The sequence below is a fragment of the Trichogramma pretiosum genome, unplaced genomic scaffold (genome assembly GCF_000599845.2).
Source record: "Trichogramma pretiosum strain Unisexual culture from Peru unplaced genomic scaffold, Tpre_2.0 scaffold22, whole genome shotgun sequence".
NCBI lineage: Eukaryota > Metazoa > Arthropoda > Insecta > Hymenoptera > Trichogrammatidae > Trichogramma > Trichogramma pretiosum.
The window spans coordinates 850713-878619 of NW_019640932.1; the positions used below are offsets into that span (position 1 = coordinate 850713).

The 27907-nt window shown below is 36.4% G+C and overlaps 1 protein-coding gene across 1 annotated transcript; it reads left to right on the plus strand.

Annotated features, from left to right (window-relative positions):
* The first annotated feature begins 2815 nt into the window (after positions 1-2815).
* Positions 2816-27298, plus strand: LOC106648973 (sortilin-related receptor-like). Its single transcript, XM_014366209.2, has 14 exons — positions 2816-3637; positions 18276-18554; positions 19098-19277; positions 19407-19649; positions 19728-20011; positions 20097-20820; positions 20892-21233; positions 21310-21850; positions 21939-23883; positions 23976-24709; positions 24787-25040; positions 25147-25624; positions 25710-25919; positions 26008-27298. Exons 1-14 carry the CDS (start codon positions 3248-3250, stop codon positions 26070-26072), a joined length of 6669 nt encoding a protein of 2222 aa, XP_014221695.1. The 5' UTR covers positions 2816-3247; the 3' UTR covers positions 26073-27298.
* The last annotated feature ends 609 nt before the right edge of the window (positions 27299-27907 follow it).

Consider the following 27907-nt stretch of genomic DNA (forward strand, 5'->3'; position numbering starts at 1 on the left):
TTTATCGAGTGATGTGTAAAACTGACTATCGTAATTGATGAAAATTTTAACGAAGCCTCAGGTTGAACGAACTAAAAATTATATTTAATTTTTGTCTCTCTACGATTTTTCTTATTTTAGTTTTCGTCTAGTATATTCGATTTTCGATTTTTAAACTGCCATATTATATATTTTTTATTGAAAGCTTAGCTGCGCTAACTTGGGATAATGTATGAGATATAACTTTTAACAATTGTTGAAGACACAATCTCTAAAAAGAGAAAAAAAAGAGATTAAAAAATTTGAAATGTTTCATTGCTATAAAGAAAAAAATTCCCTTTCATATTGAGCCCAAATTAATAAAAATTGATTAAAAAATGAACATAAATTGAGGTAAATACATATATATATATATATATATACATTATTATATATTTAATTCTCTGATGGCTTTTGGAAAAAAAACAAAAGCTTCATAAACTTAGATAAGTATAATGCAAATCGTGCAGATCCTCCTCACATATATATTTGTGAAATATGTATATTATTGTATGGTGTATATTCATTGTGGCAGCTTTGATTGAAAAAAGAAAATATATTTACGTGTATTATCTTTTTAAATTTTATTTAAAAATACTCTTATTGCAGAATAATGCAACGTTATGTACTATTATTTCATTGTACTATTGGTATTATAATTTATTTAACCTTTTATTGAAATTGTATCAGTTTATTTGCCTTATGTAAGTAAAGTAACAGTGAAGAGGATCAAGCAACGTTCTACGTGCATAGTCGAATATGATGTTTTCAAAGAGAAAGTAAATATGAATAAAAATAAATGAAGAAAATTAAGATTCTTGTTGAAGGAGAAACTTGTAAATAAAAATTATGAGAATCTCAGCTTCACAAGAAAATTAGATGTACAACAAAGGCAGCATACACATGTTATTATTGTAATATTATATTCTTTATTTTAATCGAATTTTAATGTGCTTTATTCGCGCGGATCAATATTATATTATATTATATTATATATATATGACGTTTTATTTAAGACTAAAAAGTTGCATCGCTTAAATAAAAAGTAAATATACAAATTTATTATATTAATCATTAACGCTGTGCTTTTTCTTTATTTTCTTTTATTGTAGTTAAAAATTTGATGGATATATTAAATATAAAAAAAATTGAAAAATAAGAATGTTTAGTTGATGAACAAATGTTGCTTTTATCATTTTATTTCTAATAATATGTATGTAATCTACAAAGCTATGAATTTTAAAATTTTATCATCGTCGAATCCTCATTTTTACTGAGTACAAGTGATTCACGCATTTAAGAAAAAAAAACGTACGCTTGTTATAAATCAGATTCTCCGAATGAATGTATTGTAGTTCATCTTTTCTCTCTCATTATCGATACGAAGCAGTACAGTTACTATCAATTTCATCTCGTATTAGAAATAAGTAGGCTTTACAACATTATCGCGTCATAAATGAAAACCAAGCCAAATTGTATGCGAATTAATGAAGGGAAACGGAAAGAAAAAACTATCAATACATGAAAGAAGAGGCAAAATCTCGATTAGCTAAGAAAAATATTTATCGTGATCTAGTCTCGAGTTTGTTGAGCATTGAAACTTTTGCAGAGGCTGGATTTTATTAAATGAAAATGAAAAAATTGTCTTTGTCAGAAAAAAAATCTAATGCGACTTACTACTATCTATAATAATAAAATCGTTGTTGGAAAAATACAGCGCTTTGTCACTGATCTTGTCCAACACAATCAAGTCCATTAGTTTTAGCATCCTCTGTACTAATATTTATTTTGATTCAGTTTCGTTATTAGATATGTTTTAGGCAATTATGTTAGTATAAATAAATAATTTTAGTCGTAACTTTTAAAAATTAATTTTTAGATACCTGTACAAATCAAGTAATTGATAGAAACCTAGTTACCTTTATAATATTTCGGAACACCCACTTTATCTATTTCATCATTTTAACGTCAATAATATTTCGCAAATTTTAACTAGAAATGAATTTGCTTTACAGTTATCAAATATCAATTGAATTATAAGCAATTTTTTTATTTGGTTCTTTATTTCATGAGAATACATATTTTAGATGCATGAGAAATTTTTTTCTTTTGTATGATTTGTTACAAATAAGAAGTTCCACAAATTATTTTCAGTCGATTTGCATGAAAATAAGAATCTCGCTAAAAAAATATATTCAGTTTTTTACATTAACCAAAATCAAGGAAAGCGTAATTATACCAATCCTGATACCATTTAAATCAATTTGGTATGTTTCATCAATTCTGCTAAAAATTGATATAGGTATAATTATTCGTATCGAGTATGGTAAGTGTCGCTAAATTTAAGTTTTTTTTTTTGCAAGAACGTCATTTGTTATCAAGTCATTCTCGGTATAATCTGATTAGAGGATAGCTATTTTGAGAAAGATAGAAAAAAGTCAGAAACTTGTTCATTAAATAAGACTGGTAAATGGAAGCATTAGTTTTTTGAAAAATTGGTCCAGGTAGGGGATGAGATTTCAAAGTTTTGCGCCCCACGCTTGCGTAAACGCTCCGCAGTCCACGCGGTGGAACATCTCGCACATTTCGATTTTTAGTCTAATATACACATAGGGTACATGCGCCGAAAGAGCCGCCGCAACAGCGCAGCGAGGAGCGAATGACGTTCCAGCGCTGCCGCCAACCGCACGCACTACGGCCTTATATGTATATCGAGATTTCCCACTCCGATGCTGCTGCTGCTGCTGTTGCTGCTGTGTCGAACGCAAAATATACGTTGCTCGAGAGTCGGCGAGTACCTCTCGCAGCGGCCAAGTCTGAGCAGCGACATCAGTGCATCGCGCAGCGCGTCTCGGGCGCGTTCCACGAACGTTTTCATCTCGCGATCCGGCCGAAAGAGAGAGAGAGAGAGAGTGCGAGTGTGTGAGTGTATATCTATTAGAGCGCGCCGGCCACGCGCGCATATACACAAAGCTACACACATATACATAAGAGAGAGAAAGAGGACACCCATGAACGTTGGGTACAGTAGAGTAGAGAGATTGTGGCGACTTGAACGTACGTACGGACACCAACACAAGCGCACGTAATCACGCGTATCCTCACTGATACGTACACAAACGCTCCAAATACGTAGAGGCATAAAGTCACGGCGAGGCGGCGGTAAAATCGCGTGGTGCGTGCTCTCCCATAGTGCGTGGCTGCTGCTGCTGCCCCTTCAACATACAAGATGGCCGCCGGCGGCGCGGCCTTACCCACAACATCAACAACAACAATAACAAAAACATCGCTCCTGCTGATAACATTGGGTTTGTTATGTCTGGCGGCGGAGTCGGCACGCTTCGGCGAGCCGTCCCGTACGCTCTACCTCCATCGGGACAGCAGCGACGACGATTACCCCGTGAGGAAACCTATGATCTTTAATAGACACGACGAGCGCGACGGTCCTGTAAATAATGGCGAAGACGAGCCGGTCAGCCACGGCTCCGAGTTCGCCAGGAGCAAGAGAGACACGGATAAAGCCAATCCCTCGGCGAGCTCGACGAGCGCGACGACGTCTGCTGGCTCGGCCAGCACGACACCGACGCCGCACATCAACAACCCCAACGTCACTGCCAAGGTGAGTTCTCGTTTTGCCTCGCTCCCTTCTTTTTTTAGCCCTCGATTATTCTTGTCATCTGTGCTCGAGATATTAATTTCAATGATATTGCCTCGACGTACGGCGACGCTTTGCCGGAAATTCCCGATTAGCCGTCCTTCTTTCTCTATTGGAAGTCTTGAATGCTGCTGCTGCTGCTGCTGCTGCTGCTGAATGCAGCGGTGCGGCTTGTCTTCTTTGTTTACGCGCGTCGAGAATGATCGTAGAGTGCTACGTCGTACACAGAGTAGTTTACTTTTTTTCGAAACTGGGTAGTTCCGTTCGTTTCGTTATCAAGATTTTAAACTCGATGTATGTATATGTTCGAGTGAAAACGCTGCAGACACATATGTGTGCGCGCGTACAGCGTAAAACGGAGCTATGGCTGTGAGAAAGCTGCTGATTCACATTTTGTTTACGTTTTTTGAACATCGTGGGGAATTCCATTAGTTTCTTCGAAGGTCCAAAAAACTCAGCTATAAAAGGTTTAATCTCTTTCTCGAAACAGCAGCGATTTTAATATTGCGCAGTTCCTTTGTTTACGTTGCACGCGCGCGCCTTTGCGATCTCATTATCTCTCATACGAACAGTTATGTATTTAACATTGGTTTTTTTTGCTAATTTACAAGTGTCGATCGTTCGATACTGTTGCGTGGTAATTTTCAACTCGAAAGATGCACCATTATATATTGCGTCATAACTCATTGATGACTTCTCAATATCCTAAGTTTGCCTATCAAAGAACCAACTTATTCAATTATGATTCCTCTGTCCCGGCGAACTTGTTTTTTCTTCAACAGTTTAAGAATTAAAGCAAATTCAAGTTTTACGAATTTCGGTTTCAAGCGCAATTTCTCAATTTATGCTAATTGTCGAAAGATTCATCTATGAACGATTATTGTGTACGATCAATTTTGTAGTAAACCGACTGTTTTACCAAAGATTAAAATTCATATAATCTTTGCGTTCGAGCGCTGAGTGGCAAAATTTATGTAAGCTTGTTTTTGCCTCGGCTATAATTTTTCGTAGCGTACAATTACATTGTTAACGCTAAAACGCCACATTACGATATTGCGAGCTCATGACTTGGCGACAAAATTATCCAACGTGCGATAAAGACTAATCGTCACTGACACAGCTCGTTCTTTTCAATAACAACGCATATTGTACATAATATGGCAGCAAAAAACTGCCTAGCTTGCGCCTTCGTCTTCGTGCACTCGCATATAAGTGCCACACGGGCCGATACAGCTCGAATAGATATTGCAAGTAAGGTTGACAAATGCAAAGCCTATACGTGTGCGTCTTTGTCATTGCAGGGCACTTCTTTCTCCGCATGCACGCATAACACATTCGGCCGTTTTCGAGATTTCCAATTCAATGCGACGCAGCGTGCTTATCTACATATCGTCGAGGAGTCGCTCTTTGTTTGGACAGTTTCGCGCGCTCTTATCACACGGCGGCTACAGTATGAATGTATTAGATATTGCTAGTAGCACGTGACTACTCGCGGCTACTCCTTGGTGTTGGTAATAATATTCGTGTGTGAGCTTTGAGAGTGACTCGGCTATGCAGTCGTCGATCGAAGCCGCTCGTTTGTAATGCACTTGCGATGTGCAGCGTGTGTACCGATATATGTCTGCACGCGGGGCTTCGACGACGACACCAACAACGCCAACGAATCGTACAACTTCTTGGGTGATTGACACACATAGCCAAGAAGTAAATTACTTTTTCTTTTTTTTTTCTATTTTTTTTTCTTACACACGCATACGTTTCTTTGTTATCGAACCCATTTAAGAACGAAGCCTTTTTATTTTAATCAGATGCATTTTATCGAAAGTAGCGGTCCCCCCAGATATCGAAAAAGCACGCATATCATTCAGTTGTACAAACAAAACGTAGATTATTTTAGAAAATATTGTTTACGCGACCTTGGTCGCGAAGCAAAACTATGTCGCCTGAAGCGTCCAATGCTCCTCGGAAATTTTGCTACATCGATTGCATCGAAAAGTTCGTATTCGGCTGCTGTAAGTAAATAAAGTATACACACGCGGTCCCCGGAAGACCTGTAGCAAGCTCTGACAAAAATCCACCTGCACGCAAGGCAATCTAATCCACTCGCGCTCTATCTCGCCCACTTTTCTCACACGCAATGCACTCTTGCGTGAGGTGCAGATCCAGTATTCTGCACAAAACGCAAAGAAAGCAAGAGAGAGAGAGAGAGAGAGAGAGAGAGAGAGAGAGAGAGAGAGAGAGAGAGAGAGAGAGAGAGAGAGAGAAAGAGAAAGAAAGGGAGAGAGAAAATCACTCGCTTCGAAAAAGCCCGAGTGCACGTTGTATTAAACATACACTGCATACCAACCTACTACACATTTCTCGTCTTCTTCTTTTTCTTCTTCTGCTTCTTTTCCACGAGGGTCCATTGCACTTCTGTCTCACTGGATAGGTAGTTGCCCAGAGCGCAGTAAGAGAGAACGCGCCACGTATACGTATACGGGGTAATTTTGCCCTTGTGGGTTTGCGTGTTGCAAGGTGTTCATCATTTATACTTCTCGTGTGCTATGTGCACACGAGAATCTCCAAGGTCATTCGATTAATTGATTCACGTGCTTTTGTGCACTGGCGTTTTTTATTCGCCGATTATTGCACACTTGTACCTGCTATCTCCCGATGATCTAAGAGAATCTGCGCTGCCGACAGATGCGAAGTCTAACAGTTTCACCAACCACTCTGATATAATTTAATGCACTCTCTTCCCATTTCTCGTGTTATTAATTTCTGGGCATATTTAACTTCGTGATACATTTGGCCCCCAGTTTAAATTAATGCATTTTCGAAACGCGTATTCGATTGTCGCTCGTTTATTGATTCGTCGCCCTGCTTCAATATTTATATTAACTGGAAGCGAAATAATTGAGAGCATTATCCTCCCAGCTCTCATTTATTCATGCAATGATACAACTGGATGGCGCGAAAATATACAAGCACTTTATAACGCGAGAGACATTTTTCTTGTTGCTCTATAACTTATACTAACTCACTAGTACCAACTTGCACCATTTTCTCTGCTCTGCTTCTTTTTTCAAACCATACCAACACAAAAAGATTCTCCGTCCATCGCTGTCCCCTTCATATTCAACGTGACATTTTACGGGACCGAATTTTATGCTTTTGAAAATCTCCTTTCGTCGCGCTGTCGTCTTGAACTACGTTGCTGTTACTGCTGTTGCTGCCGCTGACTTGGCAGGAACGAAGAAACTCGAACAAGATCACTTTTTTTACTATATATACGTACTGTATATGTACGTACTCGCACTCGCGCCTTGTGTCTCACACGCTTAGTTTACTTGCTCTCAATAATTTTTCCTACAAAAAGTCGTATTCATATGGAATATGTTTCCTCTCAAAAGACTGCACGCTTAAATAATCTTACCTTCGCAGAATCGACATCTTATTATTGTGAACTTAAATCAGAAGCTCACCACTTTTCGTTCTATGCATGGCGTTGAATTGATTCCATGCAAAATCTATACGATTTCGAAATAATAGAAAAAAAATTCTTTTCAGTAATTTCAACGTACATGGAAATACTCTCAGCGCCCGCGATGCACAAATTTTCTTCGATAAATATTCGCGTACTTGCTCTACATTGTGCATGCCTATTTTGAAATTCATTTTAAAATAAAAATTCTTGAATAAATTTAATGCAGGATTTCGTACGTTCCAAGTTTAAATCGCACCGGGTGCAGCCTGTAATTGCCATTCGCGTATAAGCGCAAGCGTGTGTGTATGTCGCTGTCGTTGCTCCGACGACGACGCTTCGTGTGCGGGGATAAATTTCCTCTACGCGTTCATATATATATATATATGCACAAGCGTATATATACCATGCACGCACACACGTCGCCGAGCGCGTTAATTACTCGCATTCGTGTGAGCATTATGAATTTGACTGCGCATATATATATGCGTTTTTAATTCCACTTGCCAGGCTCTCCTGGTCACGTTTTATAACAAGTCTAATACGAGTATTCTGTAATAGACAGTTTTGCACGCTTGATACAATTCAATGTTATAATCGGTATAGCGGTTAAATTATTGCCTAGTGGAATACGGTTGAGTATATTTAGTTACATGCTTATCGATTGTTATTGTGGTCGAATAATATTTCGTATCTTTCCGCTTCTTTCGTGGGATTTCTACGCATCGTTCGTGATTATATTTTACCGAGAAAATATTCTGAGGCAATAATTTTGCCTTGCTTTATTCGATTAAACGAAAAATAATTTTTAAACTCTATGTCGAGTCGTTCGTATCGACAATTAATTCGCATCATTGATTGAAGTATTTTTGAGATTAGAGAACTCCAGACATACAACTAAGTTGGTATGCTTCGTCTACTGAGGAATTATCTAAAATAGTCCAATGACTTCTCGCGTAAAAAAAATCAATGTCAATGTTTGCACCAAACATGGACAATATTTGGTGCACACTTGGGCCAGGTCACACTTGTGCATTAATTTTGTTTACGCGGATTAGTTTACTGCATAAGTTAAAAAAAAGTTGTCAATTAAAATATAACTATACTGCACTAATACGAAAAGACTAATGAACTTCCCACATAACTCTTTTAGGCCTCAAGGTCCATTTTAAAATCATGCTTTTTTATCTAAGAATAATTGTGAATTTACATCACTGAAAAAACGATGAAGGAAATTTTAGAAAAATTCATACGCATTCTTCAAACGATTCTAAAGTATTTTTATTCTTTGTTTTTTTCTCCTAGTGTCGTTTTTATTTTAGATAAAATTTTCGAAGATTTTTATTAATAAAGTAATCATTTTTAAAATGGTCCCTAAAGCACATGAGATGAAACTAAGCACAGATAGCTTCATGATTATTTTTTTATTTTCGAGTGTTGAAAATAATATAAACATGCAGTTGGCAATGAAGTTTCCATTCATTCAAAAATGTATAAACTCAAGAGATGAAGCATTTTTATTTATACTTTTAAGGGCTTTTATATGAACGGATTAATTTGACATTAAAAAATTAACTAGTGCAAAACTTCACCTGTTACTCTCACGTTATACGTAATGGGTTTAGAAAATCTTTTAACCCATTAAGTGCGGGACGGACACTTTTTTGATACTTTTTTGATACCTTTTTGATACTTTTTTGAACCGTTGTACTTTTGCTGAAAACGGTATCTGAAGAAATTGCGAGTAATTATATTCGACGCAAAATTTAATGAAGTTTCCAAATCCGGTGTCAGATTTTCGATATCACAAACAGGTCAAAAGTTATGGATGGTTTTATAAAAAAAAAAAAACGTGATTTCGAAAAAAAATTTTTTTCTTCTTTTCGAATTTTCACATAAAAATCTTTTAAATTCTGGCGTCTTCGGTACAAATAAAGCGTCCATGGGTCCTTCTCTTAAAGTTATGATGGTTCCAATTCGTGAAGTATGATTGTAAGTACAAAAAATGGCGACTGGAACACGAAAATATATAAGGAAATTTTTGGAATTTTTAGCTCAAAAACGATTGATTTGAGAAAAAAAAATTTACTGATGAATGAGTTCTTTGATAAATTCTAAGAATCCATCGTTTTTGAGCTAAAAATTCCAAAAATTTCCTTATATATTTTCGTGTTCCAGTCGCCATTTTTTGTACTTACATTCATATTTCACGAATTGGAACCATCATAACTTTAAGAGAAGGACCCATGGACGCTTTATTTGAACAGAAGACGCAGGATTTAAAAGATTTTCATGTGAAAATTTGAAAAGAAGAAAAATTTTTTTTTTTCGAAATCGCGTTTTTTTATAAAACCATCCATAACTTTTGACCTGTTTGTGATATTGAAAATCTGACACCGGATTCGGAAAGTTCATTAAATTGTGCGTTTACCGCAAATACCTTTTTCAGCAAAAGTACAATGGTTCAAAAAAGTATCAAAAAAGTGTCCGTCCCGGACTTAATGGGTTAAAGTGACATTGAATGGGTACAGAGATATATGAATGAATATTTTTATGTTAAATTAAGGTTGATCTTGCTCTGAGAAAACGCATAGCCCAACTCAATTCTTATTTCACCCTCTGCCTCATTAAAATTCTAAAAGAAAGAAATAAAGTAAACTTTATGCTGATGCTATTCCTGCGGTTATTAATCGTCAAAAGTTAAACCCCTAGTACGAAGGGAATAGAATGCCAACGATGTTTGTGTTTTTGTTCGCTTGGAGAGAGAAAGAGCGAGAAAGAAAGAAAGAGAGAAAGAGAGAGAGAGAGAGAGAGAGAGGAAGCAGGGGATCTACTGTATAATGCTGCTTCATGACCCCTTGCTGACCTCTCGATGTGCCGGAGTTTCGGGTTCGGTTCGTTGATATTTGAAGCATGCAGAAAGTCATTGCAGTGTGGCTGCAAATTCGCATAAATGTTTAGTAACAATTTTGAAAATTTTTACCACACCGTTAAATTGACGAGTATCAATTTAATAGGATTGATTTGGAACAATTCTTGCTATCAGTTTTATAGAAATAATAGCCCAAAAAAGTTGAATAATAAAAGCTTGTGAGAGAATTAAATGTATTTTATGAACATAAAGCTCGTATTTCTTCAGAAATATCTAATGATTAAAGCTGTAGATCTTTCAAATATTTTCAATTTATTCGTATTTCTATCCGAGAAAATTTACTCCAACGAATGGACATTTAATGCTGTTTAACAGTTTATTAAATACATTTTTACAAGGGTATTTACATTCGTAAATAAATTTTCTATTTTACTAAATTTTAAATGAGTTTTTTTTACTTTATTACCCAAAGCGTCATTATGAACTCGATATTAACATTATTTTTTACTCCTTATTCATAAATCGTTAAAATCTCTTTGCGAAGAAAAAACTTTCCCCATTTTCTACAATGATATTGTATCAAAAAAATTGGGGAAGAGAAAAAAAGAGGTATATATGCACTGACACCAGTGAGCTACAGCACGTGCGCGCACAGTATAAAAAGTTTTACAAGGAATGCTCAGTGAACTTTTTCTATTTCATGCGAGATATCAGAATAAAGAAATTTTTGTTACGCCTAGTGCAATTTCGTGTATCGATTGTTGCTCGCGCGCACCCGTCCTACGTAACGATCGCGACAGAAAATACATTTTCTCTGTTGCAACTTCGCTTTTTTTCACTCTACGTGTATTCTTCTGCGAGTTTTCCTGAAATTCATCATGTTATCGTTGAATCGAACGAATTGCTTCTTCTTTTCCTTTTTTGTACATTTGCGTAGTCTTTTAATTCTTTCAAGTCTCTTTGTTCGATTTGAAAGAATAAATTTTACTGAAACAACTTCATTTTGTTTTACTAAAATTCGAATTCGATTGAAAGCTCACATGGGTTATTAAAAGTTTGACAAGTGATGATTACATTTGTATTGTAAGATAAATCTTAGCATGCTATAAAAATAAATTCACAACTTGAGTGCGAAGATAATTCATAATCTATGTGTTAAAGGCATCATAATTTTATCTTAGTTGACTCATTAAACACGTAATAAATGATGATACTTTTTCAAAGGATATGTGCACAGTATGTGGTACAGACAATTGCTGAAAAGTCAGTCTTACTTTTCGCGTTTTTTTCTGCCCCACTGTGACTGGGGATGCATTATCGAGCGCTGGAATAAGCGAAAATACTGTAATCGACGCTTCGATACGCTTTTATCTTTTCTGAGCAATTGATGATGTGCAGATATATACACGTGCACTTACTATTCGTACATCTGCGCGTGCAACCGAGGAATAGAGTTTACTTACATCGTGAAATTACATGAAAAAAAAAAACAATGAATTCTTCTACATCTGGTATTGACTTATTCGTCATCTGTACACGAGTCAAATTTTTCAACGTACGAAGACAATCGTAGCGAGTCAATATCACGCTTGGCTAAATTTCTCGCTTCGTAGCTCGTTTAAGCTGGGCAGATATTGTGCTCACACCATTTCGATAATATTTTTGCTCGTTCTTTCGCACTCATTCATACGTCTGTCAATGCCCCGTGGAATAAACAACCAGCATAACGCCCCGACTCTCTATCTTCTTTCTCCGCTTCTTCCTTCCTTCTTCGTTTTCTTCAAACGCATTATCATCGATCGGCAGTGCTTTGTACCGTATACGCTTGTACTTGCGATTCTTGCTTTATACTCTAAAAATAAATAATGTACTGTATATACCTGTAGGGGTTTTTCTTGCCTGCCTATTTAAGTATATGCTTTATCCGAATGTTTTTACATGCACATCTCCATCATGAGCGAGTGCACGCATAAGAATGAAAATGCTACAGCGCAACCCCAGCTGCAAGATACGTAGCTTTTCTTCTGTATTTAAGGATACATTTCTATAAATGTAAAAAGAGGATACTGATAGTCATAAGCATTTTATATACATGGGCATCTTCCTAGGCCGTCAGTTTTTCTGTTAAAATTTTCTTTTCATTTGAGATACTATCTATCTTTCTGCTTTTATAAATTTTTCGAGAAAAATCTTGAGTTGGCTTTTCTGTATTACAATCGCAATACTTGGATTTTTGGAACTGTTTCTTTAATTTACCTAGTTTTCTTTCATTGGTCGGTACAAGCAGTTATAAGTAAGTCACGCGATTTCTGCGCTACTATGCGCCACCCATCTATATGTCGAGTTTTAGTGTCGTTAGTCAATAAATATATCGATATGATGTGTTCGTGCGTATACTTTGAGTATATGTAATTGCTCAATAGAGATAAGAAATTGCAGATGTGTGGGGTAAAGCGGTTTTGTCGAGACTGACTGACGGAGTTGATTTTCTTTTCCCCTGTGCGTAGTATACAACGAGAGTGAATGGCGGACGTACAGCCTTGAACCAACAAAAATGCACATAAATTTATACGGACAAAAATATTGTTAACCACTAGCGGAGTCATGTTGGGTTTTTTACTGACCCAAAGAAATTTTTTGGGTTGATCCAAATCCTAGTTCCAGTGAAATGAATGTAAGCATTGTCATGAAAATGTTCCACAATGAACAAGGTTGCTAGTTTTTTCCTTTTTTGTTTTGTTTTTGAAATATTAATCAGAAGAATAATGTTTCTTAAAAACATTAGTTAACTTCTAGTATAGGTATAGTCGTGAAATCCCAGCTAAACAAGACGTAAATCCCCGAATCTTCATGTATAAATACAAATTACGCACTCAGGCGTGCTGCGCGTATACGTGTATATATGCACGTTTTAACGCACAAAAGTTCAAGCGATCGGTAAATTGCTTCTGCAGCGCTTGTAGAGAGTGCAGCCCCTCGAGGTACGTTAGCAACAAAAGCCTGGAGCATTAACAAGTAGTGCAGCGCGCACCGAGTCTCTCTCTCTCTCTCTCTCTCTTTCTCTGACGACTACGAAAACCACGCTGCATCATCGCGTAGTGCTCAGAGCAGTGCATTGCAGTACCGCTGCGTGCGTTGTTCTGGAAATTGGAACAGCTGGAGCGAGTGAGACAGAGAAATAGAATCATTATCGCGCGTGCGGCTTTCTCGCATTATATTCATATACATATGTAGCGTGTATTTCCAGTCCCTCTCTCTTTCTTCATAATCTCGTTAATGATTTAGCGCAAGATTTTTGACTGGATGCATTTAACTATCTGCTTTGTATCGTCTTGCAAATATTGTTTCATGTATCTGTTTGGAGCTTTTGGAATATATTCGAAATATCAAGTTCGTGCACAAATACTTGCATAATTGCTTTAGTTACCAACTAGGTAGTGATGTAATATATTCCAATGCACTTGATCAACCATGAGTTTCATTAATATTTAGCGTATTTTAAGTATGAAAGCGAAACAGTACCAATATTGAAAATGTATTGACAAAATTCATTGAAGCTGCTTCGAACTATACTAACTTTCTACTTTGCATTTTATAGTAGTGGTATCGCATGAAGTAATTATATTATTATAATAATTTTGAATGCTTCGGTCGTTATATGTACGAATACTCAGTAGCAGATATGTACGATTGATATATTTGATACGCGAGGGGCCATTTTCACGATTTTCAGTTTGGCCTTTTTTCGTTGCAAGATTTGAGATCTGACACCAGTATGACGTTAAATGAGCTTTTTTATCAATTTAAAATCATTAAATGAGGTTATGATCACAAACTGCGCGAAATTATCGATATTGAAAAAGTGTGACCGCCAAAAGTGGACTTGAGTGCAAATAATGGAAAGGATATTTTTTGCTCCGTATCATCGCTATGATGCGCCTTTCAATTTCATAAGTACATAGTTCAAAAGCTACCTCATAGTATCTTAAAACATCATAGGTTCAGACCTCAACTCATCCGCTTCTAGTTAGGCTGGTACAATCAACTTAAAACGCGTTTTTCTCGAAAATACGAAAAATGGACTCAAGTGTTATGCCTTTCCACCACAGAATTATGTACATGATACTTTTAGATTAGTGCACAAAGTGGTGCTTTATGGTAACTTCTGTCATAATAAATAGAAAAGTTCATCTCGAAAGGATTAGAATTTGATTGGGTTCGTCGACGGATTATGTACGAAAGCTCTACCTTTAATTTATTTAACTATGCTGACTAAAACGATGCGAGTTATATATAGTCAGATCAAGTACTTTTAGTCCACGGATCTGGGGCTCGCAAAAAATCAGACTTTTTGATCATTTAAAGCTAAGAGGATTGCTTTGAGTCAAATTTGAAAAGAGTAGATAATTTCGCCTAGTTTTCCTCTATCATTACATTCTCTTTATGGAAAGAATATGTATTATTTAACCGTTTAAGTGGATTTGATCAACGATAGAAATATATCAAAGCGAATGTTTCTGTAGAAGAAAAGCCTTTTATTACTTCATGTAGAACGATTCATGTAATTTAAACATATTGGTAGAACTTTTAAAAGAGAAAATTTTCTGAACATCTCAAATTCTTTCTATCGTAAATTTCAGTTCAACAAAAGATAGGTCACCAAACAACAGCGATTATCCTTGCATCGCGGCTTGTTACGTTGTTTCACTCTTTGAGTGACTTATTCGCGTTATCAGCGATAATTTGCTACACTTCAAAGCGAAAATTCCATGCTCGATCCATCAAACTTTTTCGCTTCTCTAAATCAGAATCTTATAACTTTTGGCTGACATACAGAAGTGATCTATATAACGCAGCGAAAGCTACAGCACACTTTATCTTCATTATATACAGGTTCTCGCGTGCTTCGCTCTCTCGAGCCATTGTTTTCTCTCGCTAGTTCGCTCGCCTCTCTGCCTCTTTTATTCTTCACCTGAGTTATTTTCAAACGCGACGAAATAAAACAAGCCGTATGAAGCACATTCGTGTGCATACAAATACGCACACGGCTTTTATATACATACATCTATCATCGCATTTCAAACCCACGCTTGAGTCGCTGCACACCGCAAATATTATTTTTCATTGTTTCTGTAATCCTTAGATACATGTATATTTTATATAAACGACGAGCTTTACATATACATTGCGATTGGAAAATAAAATTGGCGCAAGCAAAACCGCAGTTATATGCACGTTCGTGCACCCCACACAGGAGATCGATGATCGACGAGTTTTTCCGAGGTTAACGACACTCTATACTTTGTCACGGTTGTTACTGCAGCGTCTGCGTAGCCATGCACTTCCAGCAGAGAGGGAAACTTGGTAATGTGTTTTTCTTCCTCTGCGCTTCTCATCCAGGCTCTAGATATTTTTGAGAAAATATATGTTCGCAGCGAGATACAGAAAGTAACTTTATCCGATCTACAGGCTTGTGGCTTATCTTTTTTTCTAGATCAAAAACTAATGCTTGATGTAAGAATTGCGTCATACGATATCTATGAACCTGTTTGTCCATAGTCATGCTCGAAACAAGCTAAATAAAAGCCGAAAAATTCGTTTTCAGACCAATGAATAAAAGTTTTATTTTTAACCATTTTAATTTTCAACAAAGGAAGCGAACGATTTTTATGATTTATCAAAAATGCAGTACTTGAGCGATGATAAATCTTTAGTATCGCATTTTTTAAGTAAATATTGCATTGAATTCATAGTTAATGTATTACCGTTTGACCTAATTAAGTGCAAAGACAAATTGAATCTTGAATTATTTACGATAAGCGCAATCCATTGATTGCTGCATTCCGTACACCTTTTCCGAATTATTACATTGTATTCTCCTCGTCAACAGGAAAAACAAAACAAAATGTTTTGTACGCTGTTTTTACAATGTGGAGGCTGCTGTGCAGAGCTTCTCTATTTTTGTACCGCTGAGCGCGTGCATCTTTTTTATTTCGCAACGAAGTGCCCGAGTCTCATTTCAGTGATTACTACTAGAGATAGAAAAAATATTTCTTTGGCGCACGATGCTCGTAATAGGCCACTTCAAAGGCTGCAGGTGCAATGTGGATGAAAAATTTCGAGTATTAATAATTGCCATGCTCTTTTTGTATCTCCCGCAGTTTAATTTTTCCCCAGTTATAATGGAAAAATATTGGATACATAAATCCTGGCTTTTATAATTTAACGTTCAGTCGTATTTTTACGTGCATTGTAAAAAAATTGTTTTTTACGTGTATTTCTGTTTTAATATACAATTAATTAATATTCGAAACAGCACGTTCAAAAATGATCATTCAGCGGGCTGCTAATATTAAAAATTGATGACTTATAGTTATCTACGTTTACAAATACATCGAAGCTTTATCAACTTCCTTTTCCAACGAATCAGAAAGAAAAGTCATATCTTAAACATAACAACAAAGACGCGATAAAAAATTCCTTAATAAAAAATACTGAAACGCATCAGCGTTATTGACTAAAGTGCCATCCCGACGTTCTCTGGGAAAATGCATGATTTTATTAATGTGACGCGAGACATGTGCGTTGATCTTTAATTCTCAACGATATTAAGTTTGAATCAAACTCACGTAAGCGATAGTCTCGAAAAATGTATTTGCAAATGTAAAAAAATGTGTCGACGTTAGCGTATGTAATGTATTGTAAAATATTCTCTATTAAATTTTAAATTCGTTGTTTTAAAATTTATTTTTTAAAACGTGCAATTGTCATTGTCAGCGAAAATTGTTTCAAAGTACCTTCTATTTGTACACGAATTTGCGTTTCTCCTCGCACAAACATGCACATTCGAATATATGTGTATAGAGTCATGAAACTGGAAGAGGTCATTTCGTTCGTGAGAGTTCATATAGGGGCTTGAAAGTGTTTCACTGCTCGTGAACCAGTTGAAATAATAGAGATTGACACACTAAACGTTAATTACTTACTCGTAGACAAGTTGCTTTATTTCAATTGTCCCCTTTTGCTTGTCTAGCTTGTTTATTTTATCCCAAGAGTACGATGTTTTTTTAGCAACGCCATATGGCCAACAGCTTATCGTCATCTTTATTATGTGCAGTAGATTATATATACAACATCATTATACTGCATACAATTATCGACAAAAAATTTAATTTTTTCAGTTTTCGCTTGTATGTAAATTTTTGTAATAATAACAGCATTTATTCACAAAAATATTAAATGGTTGTTTAAATATTAAAATAAGACATCTTTGTTATCATTGAGACACAATTCATGAGATATAAATGTGAGGATGGGCCCATATCATAGACTGCGCGTGAAATGTGACACTTGATCATATCAAATCACACATTGCAGCTACTTTCCCTACTTGTTTTGCACAGCCACATGTTCGCATGTACTCTGCGTGTGTGTGTGCATTGAAAAACGTTAGTCTGGTAGTGTACTTATTTGAGCTGGAACAATATATAACATATAATATGTACATGAGTCATGCGCGCATTTGCTCGAAGTCTTTCTTCCTGTGCGTGCTGCACGATCTTTCGAGAGTCGAGAGAGAGGATAATAATGCCAAAACGAGTGATAATACTGCTATTGATGCGCGAGAGACACATAGCATGTTTTATACGATAATGATGATGACGACGCCGACGACGACGATGCGGGATGATGCGTGGACATGTGTGAGATTCGAACGCACAAAGGGAGACATCTGTTTGTTTCATGTTCTGCCATTTCGTTAGCTCTCTCTTTCTCTTTCTATTTCTTTTTCTCCCTTAGTACGAGCTTGAAAGCTCCATCTATGTGGACAAACTTCATTTTATGTGATGATTGATTTAATAATATCTGCTTGAAATATATTCTCTAAGCTTCGATGGATTATTAAACGATTGCACAATGAGCCAATTCAGCGAATATTATATGAATGCATTAACGCTTTTTTCATCAAGATGCTTTGAACTATTTCAATCTAATCAAAATTACTCATGAATACTTCAATATTATCGAAGACAATCGTCTAAAAAGAAGTTGTGCACTCGTTAACTTTAGGAATAGATAGTATCTTAGTGTTTTTATAAGAAAAACAGAGAGAAGGCACGAGTAAAAATTAATTGTTTCATTATTAAAAACAGAAGATGCATATATAATACTGAATAAATTTGTTCAGGAATCTGAATCATTATGTAAACAAACACATTAATTTCTTTCACGCTCAATGAAGCTAATCGTAAATATTTTTTCAGGTGAACGCGTTGAACGATTCTCATCAGCAGTTAATGGTCCATTGGGTTGGCGAAGGTTCTGACGTGATAATTTGCTTGGCACGAGACAGCAATCCTCTGCCGAGATCGATCTTGGGCGTCCAACCGGCGTCGTCGGTCAACCCCAGTGCCGTGTACATAAGCTACGATTATGGGGATACCTTTCAAAACAAGACCGAGCTATTCAAAGTCTCAGACGAGCCGAATGCCAAATACGCAACTCTTGACAAGTTTTACAATCATCCAACCTACAACAATCTTGTGAGTAAACTTTGATCTTTCAAAATTTCCGACTCTTTACCATCAGTAGAATTTCTTTAAAAAATATACGAACTATGATTATTATGCTTGATAACGAATTTTCATGCGTACAAATACATACCTCATGTATGCAAGTTTAAAGTTGAAATTAGCTCAAAGGAAGATGAAACTCGAGTTGGTCAATCAGAACTGATGACCCGTCTGATTTTTCAATCAGCCTGGGTGAAATTGACTCTTCCCGATGACAACTACTCACCGAGACTTATTGAAAAGAAACTTTGCCCTATGCACATACACAATGCTTACTTTTATATAAACTGTCTTTGACTTTTCAAACAAAAATAGCGCTGAATAAATTCAACTTTTTACCGTTAGTTAGCGAATCAATAATTTTGTTTTACATTTATATCAGAAATATGTGCCATTTCAAAAGTCGTATAAATTGCTTTCATTAAAAGAGTATTGGAAATTATATTCATTTCAACTATAAAGAAAATCTTTGAACAAAAAAATTACAATGATAATCATAATGTTATATTGCAGTGTGTATTTGCCGACAGTGCGAACAAGTTGATATTCATAACGTACAATCACGGTCGCGACATTGAGCGAATAAAGCTTGACTTCAGCCCCAGCGAGATCGCCTTTTATGACAAGCAGGATGACTATGTATCTACATATTTCGTATTACTTGTACTCGATAAGGTTGATCCAGCACGCAAAGTAAGTTCCATTTGCTTGAACTAACTGATCTAATAATATTATTCATTAAATGTTCAATATCAAGAAATTATTGTTGCTAGATTTTCCATTATTTAATGCTAAACGATTGTGTTATGTTTTAATTATTAGTTGTACATGACAACGAATCGTGGAAAAACATGGAACGTTATCCATGAGTATGTCAAAGCCTTCTATTGGACCAATGGTCGTCCTAAAAATTTACTCATCGAACGAGCTGAGCCCGGAGGTCAAAATAATGTAATTGATCTTGGTCATGATCCATGGAAGTGGAGTAAACGTAATTATACCGGTGTTATCAGCGGCATCGAAGATTTTCAAATACGAGGGGATTACATGTTCGCAACAAAAAAAGTGAGATTTGCTTCTTAGTCTAGAAAATGAATATTCATTAGTTTCATAAATAATAATTCGTAATTTTTATGTTATTAGCAACCAATGTCAAATACATCAACGACACAGCAAATGGACCTCTTCATATCATACAAAAGTCAACCGTTTGTTATTGCACAATTCGATACGAATCTTAACCGTAGAGATTATCACGTAGTTGATGTATCTTACGATCGTGTATTTGTCTCGGTATCTCATACCGAAACAATGGTTAATCTGTACATTTCCGAAATAATCGATCATCGAGGTGCTAAATTCATTCTTTCATTACCTAACATCATGAGCTTCTGCCCCAACAATACTTGGAAGGACAGTTGGCTCAAGTAAGTAAAATTTGTGTTCAATAATTAAAATAATTTTTCAAAGTAATCAAATGAAAATTTTTATTTAATGATTATTTGTGATTAGTGACGTGACAGATGAAGCATTTACTGAATTGTATAAAGTCGAAGGATTACGCGGAATCTACATAGCATCTCAAGTTCAAGGTACGCCCAAACTTAGCTCTATCGGACCTGAGCACTTGTTGTCTCTCATTACGTACGATCATGGGGTGACCTGGAATCGTATCAAAGCACCAGAGACTAACCACAAAGGTCATCACAATGGTTGTACGGCTGCTACAAACTGCTCGCTGCATCTCAGTCAGAAATTCAGTCAACTGTATCCAGTCATGCGAGCAGCATCTATAATGAGTTCCAAGTCGGCACCAGGTATAATTATGGCCACCGGTGTAATCGGCACCGATCTCAAAGGGCATCCAGCCCTTTATGTGTCACGAGATGCTGGTATGACATGGAAGCAAGTGCGTCAGGATTATTATTTCTTCAATATGGGTGATCATGGTGGTGTACTAGTAGCTGTCAAGTATTTCAAGACTAGAGGCGAAACGAGAGATTTGTCTTACTCAATCGATGAAGGTGAAACTTGGCAGACAATCGAGTTCAATGAAAAAATGCTTAGGGTTTATGGTTTGATGACTGAACCTGGTGAAAATACAACCGTTTTCACGATGTTCGGATCAGGCAGTGGGCAGCATCAATGGCTAATCATAAAAGTTGACTTGAGTAAAGTTTTTGCCAGAAACTGCACAGATGATGATTACAAATTTTGGTCGCCATCTGGACCGCAGGTAAATAATTTAACTATCATGGTACGTAGTTCTGTAAATAATATTCCATCATAATTGTGATCGATTCGTAGGAATTATCATCAACTTGTGTACTTGGACGTCGTGAAACTTATAAACGCAGAAGTGCTCGTGCTCCTTGTTACACTGGTGTCAGTTTCAATCGACCGGTAAAAGTTGAAATTTGTCCGTGCGATGCAATCGATTATCAGTGTGATTTTGGATTTACTAGATATTCAAAATCTCTTGAGTCGTCATATACTTGTGTAAGGAACAAAAGTCTCGACTATTACGATCCATATGGTATACCATCGAGCTGTGCTCCTGGAAAGTTTTATAATAGAACTAAAGGTTATTTTAAAATTCCTGATGATGAATGCATAGGAGGCCGAGCAAAAGTTTTCGAACCTGATGAGGTATGCTTTATAAAGTAAAAATTATGAAGACTATGAGTGTATGAATATTTATAATAGATAAATTTCAATTTTTAAGATCCCGTGTCCAATGGAAGCTCTTCCAGAATTTCTACTTGTCGCTCAACGTGAACGGATCTCCCGAATCGATTTGAAAGAACAAAAATTAGAAGTATTACCCGTGCATGATCTTAAAAATGTCATCGCTATTGAATTTGATATGAAAAACAACTGTCTGTACTGGGCTGATATAGTTAACGATACTATCGGTCGTCAATGTTTCAAAGATGGTAAAAGCTTCCCTGAAATTCTGGTCGAGACAGATCTCAGTTCAATCGAAGGCATGGCATTTGATTGGGTCTCGAATGTTCTTTATTTCGTTGATGGTGTCAAAATGAGAATTCAAATCATCAGAACTGATATCTCACACGCTGGAAGAATGAGGAGAACTATTTTAGGACCAAACAACGTTCAAAAACCTCGTGGTATCGCCGTGCATCCTATGTTGGGTTACATGTTCTGGACCGACTGGGCTCCTGGCAATGCTTCTGTTAACAGAGCCAATTTAGACGGATCTAATGCCAAGCAACTTTTTCACAATCATGTTGAATGGCCAAATGGTAAGCTAATTTTTGTATGATAACAAAATCTTATCTGCTGTTCCATTTTTTTTTTTTTTGAGTTACTAACAATAAATTCTTCAATTAGGAATAACGATTGATCACATTGCTGAGCGTATATACTGGGTCGATGCTCGACAAGATTACATTGGTTCTTCAGATTTCGAAGGTAATGGCTTTAAGAAAATCATAGAAAACGATGAAAGAGTCTCGCACCCATTTGCTGTGGCAGTATTCAAAGATAACATGTATTGGGACGATTGGAAACAGTCAATGATTTTTGTTGGGGACAAAGATCATGGCTTCGGTATATCTACAATAATCGGTCAATTGACCGGTCTTATGGATCTTAAAGTATTTGCTCACAGCATTCAAACCGGCATGAACAAGTGTTCTAACACCTCACTTTGCTCTCACATTTGTCTCGGTGCACCAAACAATCAATATGTTTGTTTGTGTCCTGATGGCATGGTTATGCAAGACGGCAAATGTATGTGTCCTGGAGGTGTCGAGCCTTATGCTAATTCTACGTGTCCACGTGTTGCAAATAGTTGTGCTGTAAATCAATTTGCATGTGATAGCGGTGCTTGTATTCCCGAGTTTTGGAAATGCGACGGTGACAACGACTGCGGTGATCATTCCGATGAAGCCCAATGCCACAGAGCCAAGTGTCAGCCAAACACTTTTAGTTGCGATATCGATAAATGCATTCCTAAGTACTGGGTTTGTGACCTGGACAAAGACTGCAAAGATGGCAGAGATGAAATAAACTGCACCTACATGAAATGTAATGATAACCAATTCCGATGTGAAAACGGACGTTGCATTTCTCCAAGATGGTTATGCGACGGCGAAGATGATTGTCGAGACAATTCCGACGAGAAAAACTGTACGACTGCGGTACCAGCTAATACATGTAAATCAGATGAAATCTCGTGCAAATCAGATGGCAATTGTGTACCCAAAACATGGAAGTGCGATGGTGAATCTGACTGCGAAGATGGTACAGATGAAGAAGATTGCACAAGTGTCGAGTGTGAAGTATGGCAGTTTGACTGCAATGCTTCTGATAAGACACATCGTTGCATCTATAAATCCTGGGTCTGTGATGGTGATGCTGACTGTCATAACGGATCAGACGAAGCCAATTGTACATCTTCCGAAACCCATACTACTGTGCCAACTCCTCCACTTTTGCCAACCAACTCTTGCAATGATTGGATGTTTATGTGCAAAAATAAAAAATGCGTTCCTTACTGGTGGAAATGTGACAGCGTCGACGATTGCGGTGATGATTCCGATGAAATGGGTTGTGGATTCCCGGAGGGTCCATTACCGCCCACTTTGGCCCCAACTGATGATCATCCTGCCGTCTGTAAAGATCATCAGTTCCGCTGCTTTAATGGTGAATGCATTGATACTAATTGGATGTGCGATGGAGCGAAAGATTGTACAACCGGAGAAGATGAGCTTTATTGTAATAATGGCTCGCATGGTTGCGACGAAGATCAATTCAAATGCATCAACGATGGTTCCTGCGTGGCACTTACCAAAGTTTGCAACGGAATTGATGAATGTCCAGATGGTAGTGACGAGCGAGGGTGTGATCATCATCCACCGAGTATCTCTCCGACAGCCACTTGCAACACAGGCTTCTTCCCGTGTGACTTAACGCGTTGCTTCCCTCTCGCGGCTTATTGCGATGGTAAACAAGACTGTTATGACGGATTCGATGAGAGCAACTGCGAGAAAAACAATACTCGTGTGCATCAAGTTGTTAGTATTGGCGTGGATGAACGTTCAACCAATGAAACTAGCTTGTTCCTTTACTGGTGGATACCTATACCAAGCAACGTAACTTTCCAATTCATGCCATCCATATCGTACGCCGAGCCGGATGCCAAGTGGACCAATGCCAGCCAGTGGATTGAAGATACAGGCTATCATTTCCTTAACTTGGAACCTTACACCAAATATAATCTCACCGTTTACGTAAAGATCAAGGGACAGTCAACTGTGTTCCCACCGGCTAAGTAAGTATTATGTTAATTTGACATAAAAAATGGTAGTAACAATAATAATAATAACAATAATAATGATTCTACTTATGTAAATAATTTTTCAGATACATCACAGTGCAGACTGGTGAAGGCGTTCCGAGTCCTCCTTGGAATGTTACGGTAGTGCAACGTAATGGCACCAAAATGGAAGTTTTCTGGAATCCACCTATTCATCCAAACGGTCCAATTACTCGTTACGAAGTTTTTATGACACCACCTATACCACCAGTGAATCTGCAAGCTTTCCCAAAAACCTCTGTCGTGATTGACCATGCTTTTGAAGGTGGAAAGAACTATTCATTCTGGGTTATAGTTAAGAACAGTCAACATGTGTCAGAATCTTCAAACGTAGCAACCATCACTTACGATGGTTCATCCAACATAGACGATATTCAGGATCTTAGAATAGTAGAGATGAGCAACCATTCCATCAGCTTAAGCTGGAAACGTATGAGCTACGCCGATGGTTATATTATTACGACAAAAGGACCTCTTTCGTATCCAAATTTGGAGCAGCATACTACTACTTCAAATTCGTATGTTGTTGATGGATTGGCCCCAGGAACTAGATATGTATTCGAAGTCAGTGCTACGAAGAAAAATTATATTGGAAAACCAAGTGCTATCAATGGAATGACAAAAGATCAGCCCTTACCAACGATTTCGAATCTTGAACCCACATTATTGAAGAGCCACGGCACAACTATTAAATTAAGCTGGGATCCTCCGAAGAGTTCCCGAAAAATCAAATGGCAGTACGCTGTTCATTATGCTCTAAAAATGCCAGATCTTTGGAAAGGTTTGTAGTTTGATCGGAAATACTTTTTTCTATCTCTTGCAGTTAACCATTATTAACTTACATTTATGCATGTTTAGCACCTAAATTCAAAACAACAAATTTGACGGCAACTATTCGTGACTTGGAAGCTTGCGAATCATACATTTTTGCTGTTGGTGTCAGAGGAGATTATGGAGTTGGGCCATTGAGTCAACCTGTAACTCTGAATACACACTTCAATCATAAAGCACCACCAAAACGATTGCGCGTGACGCGAGGCGAAAAAGCCGATACGATGGTGATATCTTGGAGTTCAAGTTGTCCAACAATCGATGAACCTATTGGTTACACGGTAAGCTAATTAATTTATTAAAAAATATTCTGGATGAATTTTTGCTCGAGATGAAACAATTGCATTATGTAAAATACTGAGCATTAAATATTTATTAAATTTTCAGTTAAGCGTAAGAGAGATGGTTCTAAAAAAGCTCTCTGTCTATACCTTACCGCCAACAAATGAAACGGTTCTAACCCACTCCATCCGCAATATTAGATACGGAAGTCGTTTCAATATATCAATAGCAACAGATGTCGAGGGTGCTATTCCAAGTCAGCCTGTAATTTATAATGCTCCCCCAATAATCGCACCTCATCAATTGAGCGTTAGTCACAACAAGGATCATTATATGCTCTTCTGGCAAGATAAGCCTTCCGAAGAAATGATGAAAAATATTAATTACCATTATGAGATTCTCGTAAATGAAGGGGAACGTACAATCAACGAATCCACTGCCCAAGTTTTTAAAGCCAATCAACCACCTTTCATCTATAACAATGCCAAACTTGACACTATATACTCGTTTGCTATTAGATTAGTTACTGAAGAGGGACATAAAAGTGCATTGAGTGAAGTTTATAGTATACAAGAATCTAGGTGTAAGTAATCTATCTAAAGTGTGCTGATTTGTAACAATTTCAAGCGTAGTTGAATAAATATTCATTATTTTTATTGTTTATTCAGCCGCAGCCTGGCCAGCGCAGATGAGCCCATCAAGTATACTATCTATTGCCATACCCGTTTGCCTTATTGTATTAGCTCTTGGCGCTGCTCTTGGATACTTCGCCATAAGACATAGAAGACTATCTAACAGTTTTACACAATTTGCCAATAGTCATTATGATACAAGACGTGGACAAGCTACGTTCCCTGGTACCGTTGACACTGGATTAGGTATGTTAACCAAATATAACTTTAAAGTGTTCAACACGAAATTATTAACGGTGTAAATTCGAAAATAAACCAATAATTTTTCCTGCAGCGGAAGAAGAAGATGGTCCTGTGATTCGAGGTTTCTCCGATGATGAACCACTTGTTATAACGTAAAAAAATGATAACATCAAACCAGAATAACTTGCGTTATTGCATCACTGAACAATGTAAATCCAAAAACATCATTGAATCATTTTAATAAGAGAGTATTTTGCCACACAAGAACATTGTCCATTTGACAAGAAATACCACAGATTCAATGTTAAAAGTTGCTGAAGGTGAGAGAAAGACGATATAACACACATTTCTAGTCGTAGTAGTGAGTCGAAGATATCTCGCCCGATGCCTAGTATGTATAATATGTGAGAACCTGATCATATAACAAAGGATAAATATTGAATCTGCGTCGCTCAGTATAATCACAAAAGTATCTTTAGAATCAGTAAGACGTGAAAGATATAATTTTTATTGATATATTATTAATGAACTTGAAGAATTTACTGATCCAAATCATCTTATTCGTTGTGGTATGGATTATTTATCGTGCAAAAATAATGCAATTTTTCATCATAATGATTTATAATTTTTCTGGTACAAATTTACAAATTTGGCCAGAGTAAAAATTTAATCGAGCGACGAAGGTTCCTTATTACTGGTGCTTCTCGGTAATAAAAACATTTCAAATGCCATTAATTATTTCTGTACAATTCATGTAATGTCTATGTTGGAGATGATTATTTTTTTTATTTTTATTACTTTATTGTCAAAACTTCACTTGATATGAAGTTTTTCGCCCATCGCGAAATTTATTTTGTTATTTTAGAATACTTAGTTAAGTGCTGATTGATTTTTCGTATTCGCAAGTGTTTGATTTTTTTCATAATGTCCGATTAGATTTTTTTAAACTCTAACTTAAGTGCGATCCCTTGCGTCTTGATAAATATGTTGGTAACTATATTTTTGTATTTTAATAAAAATGCAAAAATCGGTCTGCTTTTTCTTTGTCTATAGAGCAGCAATCCTGTTTTCAATCAATTGTGATGATATCTATTTTCAACTATTAGAAAAGAAAAACAGACATTTACTTGTTCCTAGTTATTCGTGCAATGAGCATTAAGCAAAAGTCGCAATATACTCGCAATTTTTTTTTAACTAATGCAACTCATCAGTTATTTTTCAAAGTTCAGTTTAAAAGTTTAGTTTTCTGAACCAGATACATATTCGGTCAAAAATCTTGATGTTTGGTGGGAATTGGGTACTTGCTAAGAAGTTCCTCTGAAGAATTTATTTTCTGATATACTGTATTGAATATAAAAATATATATGTTTTTCTTTAAGCCATTTCAATATTCGTTAATTTCATAACCCTGCTATCGTAAAATTTTATACCCTATTTGTTTTAATCTAAATATATTTCTTATTCATATAATCAATTATACTGTGAGTGTGAAAAATAATTGGAAGACGTTGTTTAGTCGTATTGTTGATCATATTGAAAACAATGTACCATGTTTGCAAGGAAAAATCTTACAGAAAACCCATAAAAATATGCTTTAACATTGTTATTTTTAAAATTTTTGTGATGGAATTACAAAATTAGAAGTGTTTGGTTTATTGCTAAGAAAGACTGATCATTTATTTGAATTAACATTAAAACATTAGTGTTTTATGAAGTAACATTAAAACTGTGAGACTCAATAGTAATAATACCAATTAACAATATACAGAAATTTTCACAGGTAAATTATAAGCATTTCTATTACGCTGCATTATTATACGACTTAAGTAAAACTTGTAACTGAATAAAAAATAACGAAACTGATCGTCGATAAAAGTTTAAAAATATCGCAATGTCCATTTAAATCATGCCTCTATATTTTTTATTACAAAAAGTAAAACTGTAGGTTTCCATGAGAATGTATTGAAAACAACATTAAACTATTAGAGACT

What these genes read in the sequence shown, in the direction of transcription:
- LOC106648973 (XM_014366209.2), top strand. Translation starts at nt 3,248, where the DNA reads ATGGCCGCCGGCGGCGCGGCCTTACCCACAACATCAACAACAACAATA. An exon ending in AGGTTGATCCAGCACGCAAA is followed by an intron (nt 19,278 to 19,406) that starts GTAAGTTCCATT and finishes TTTAATTATTAG; the next exon opens with TTGTACATGACAACGAATCG. An exon ending in AATGCCAGATCTTTGGAAAG is followed by an intron (nt 24,710 to 24,786) that starts GTTTGTAGTTTG and finishes ATGCATGTTTAG; the next exon opens with CACCTAAATTCAAAACAACA.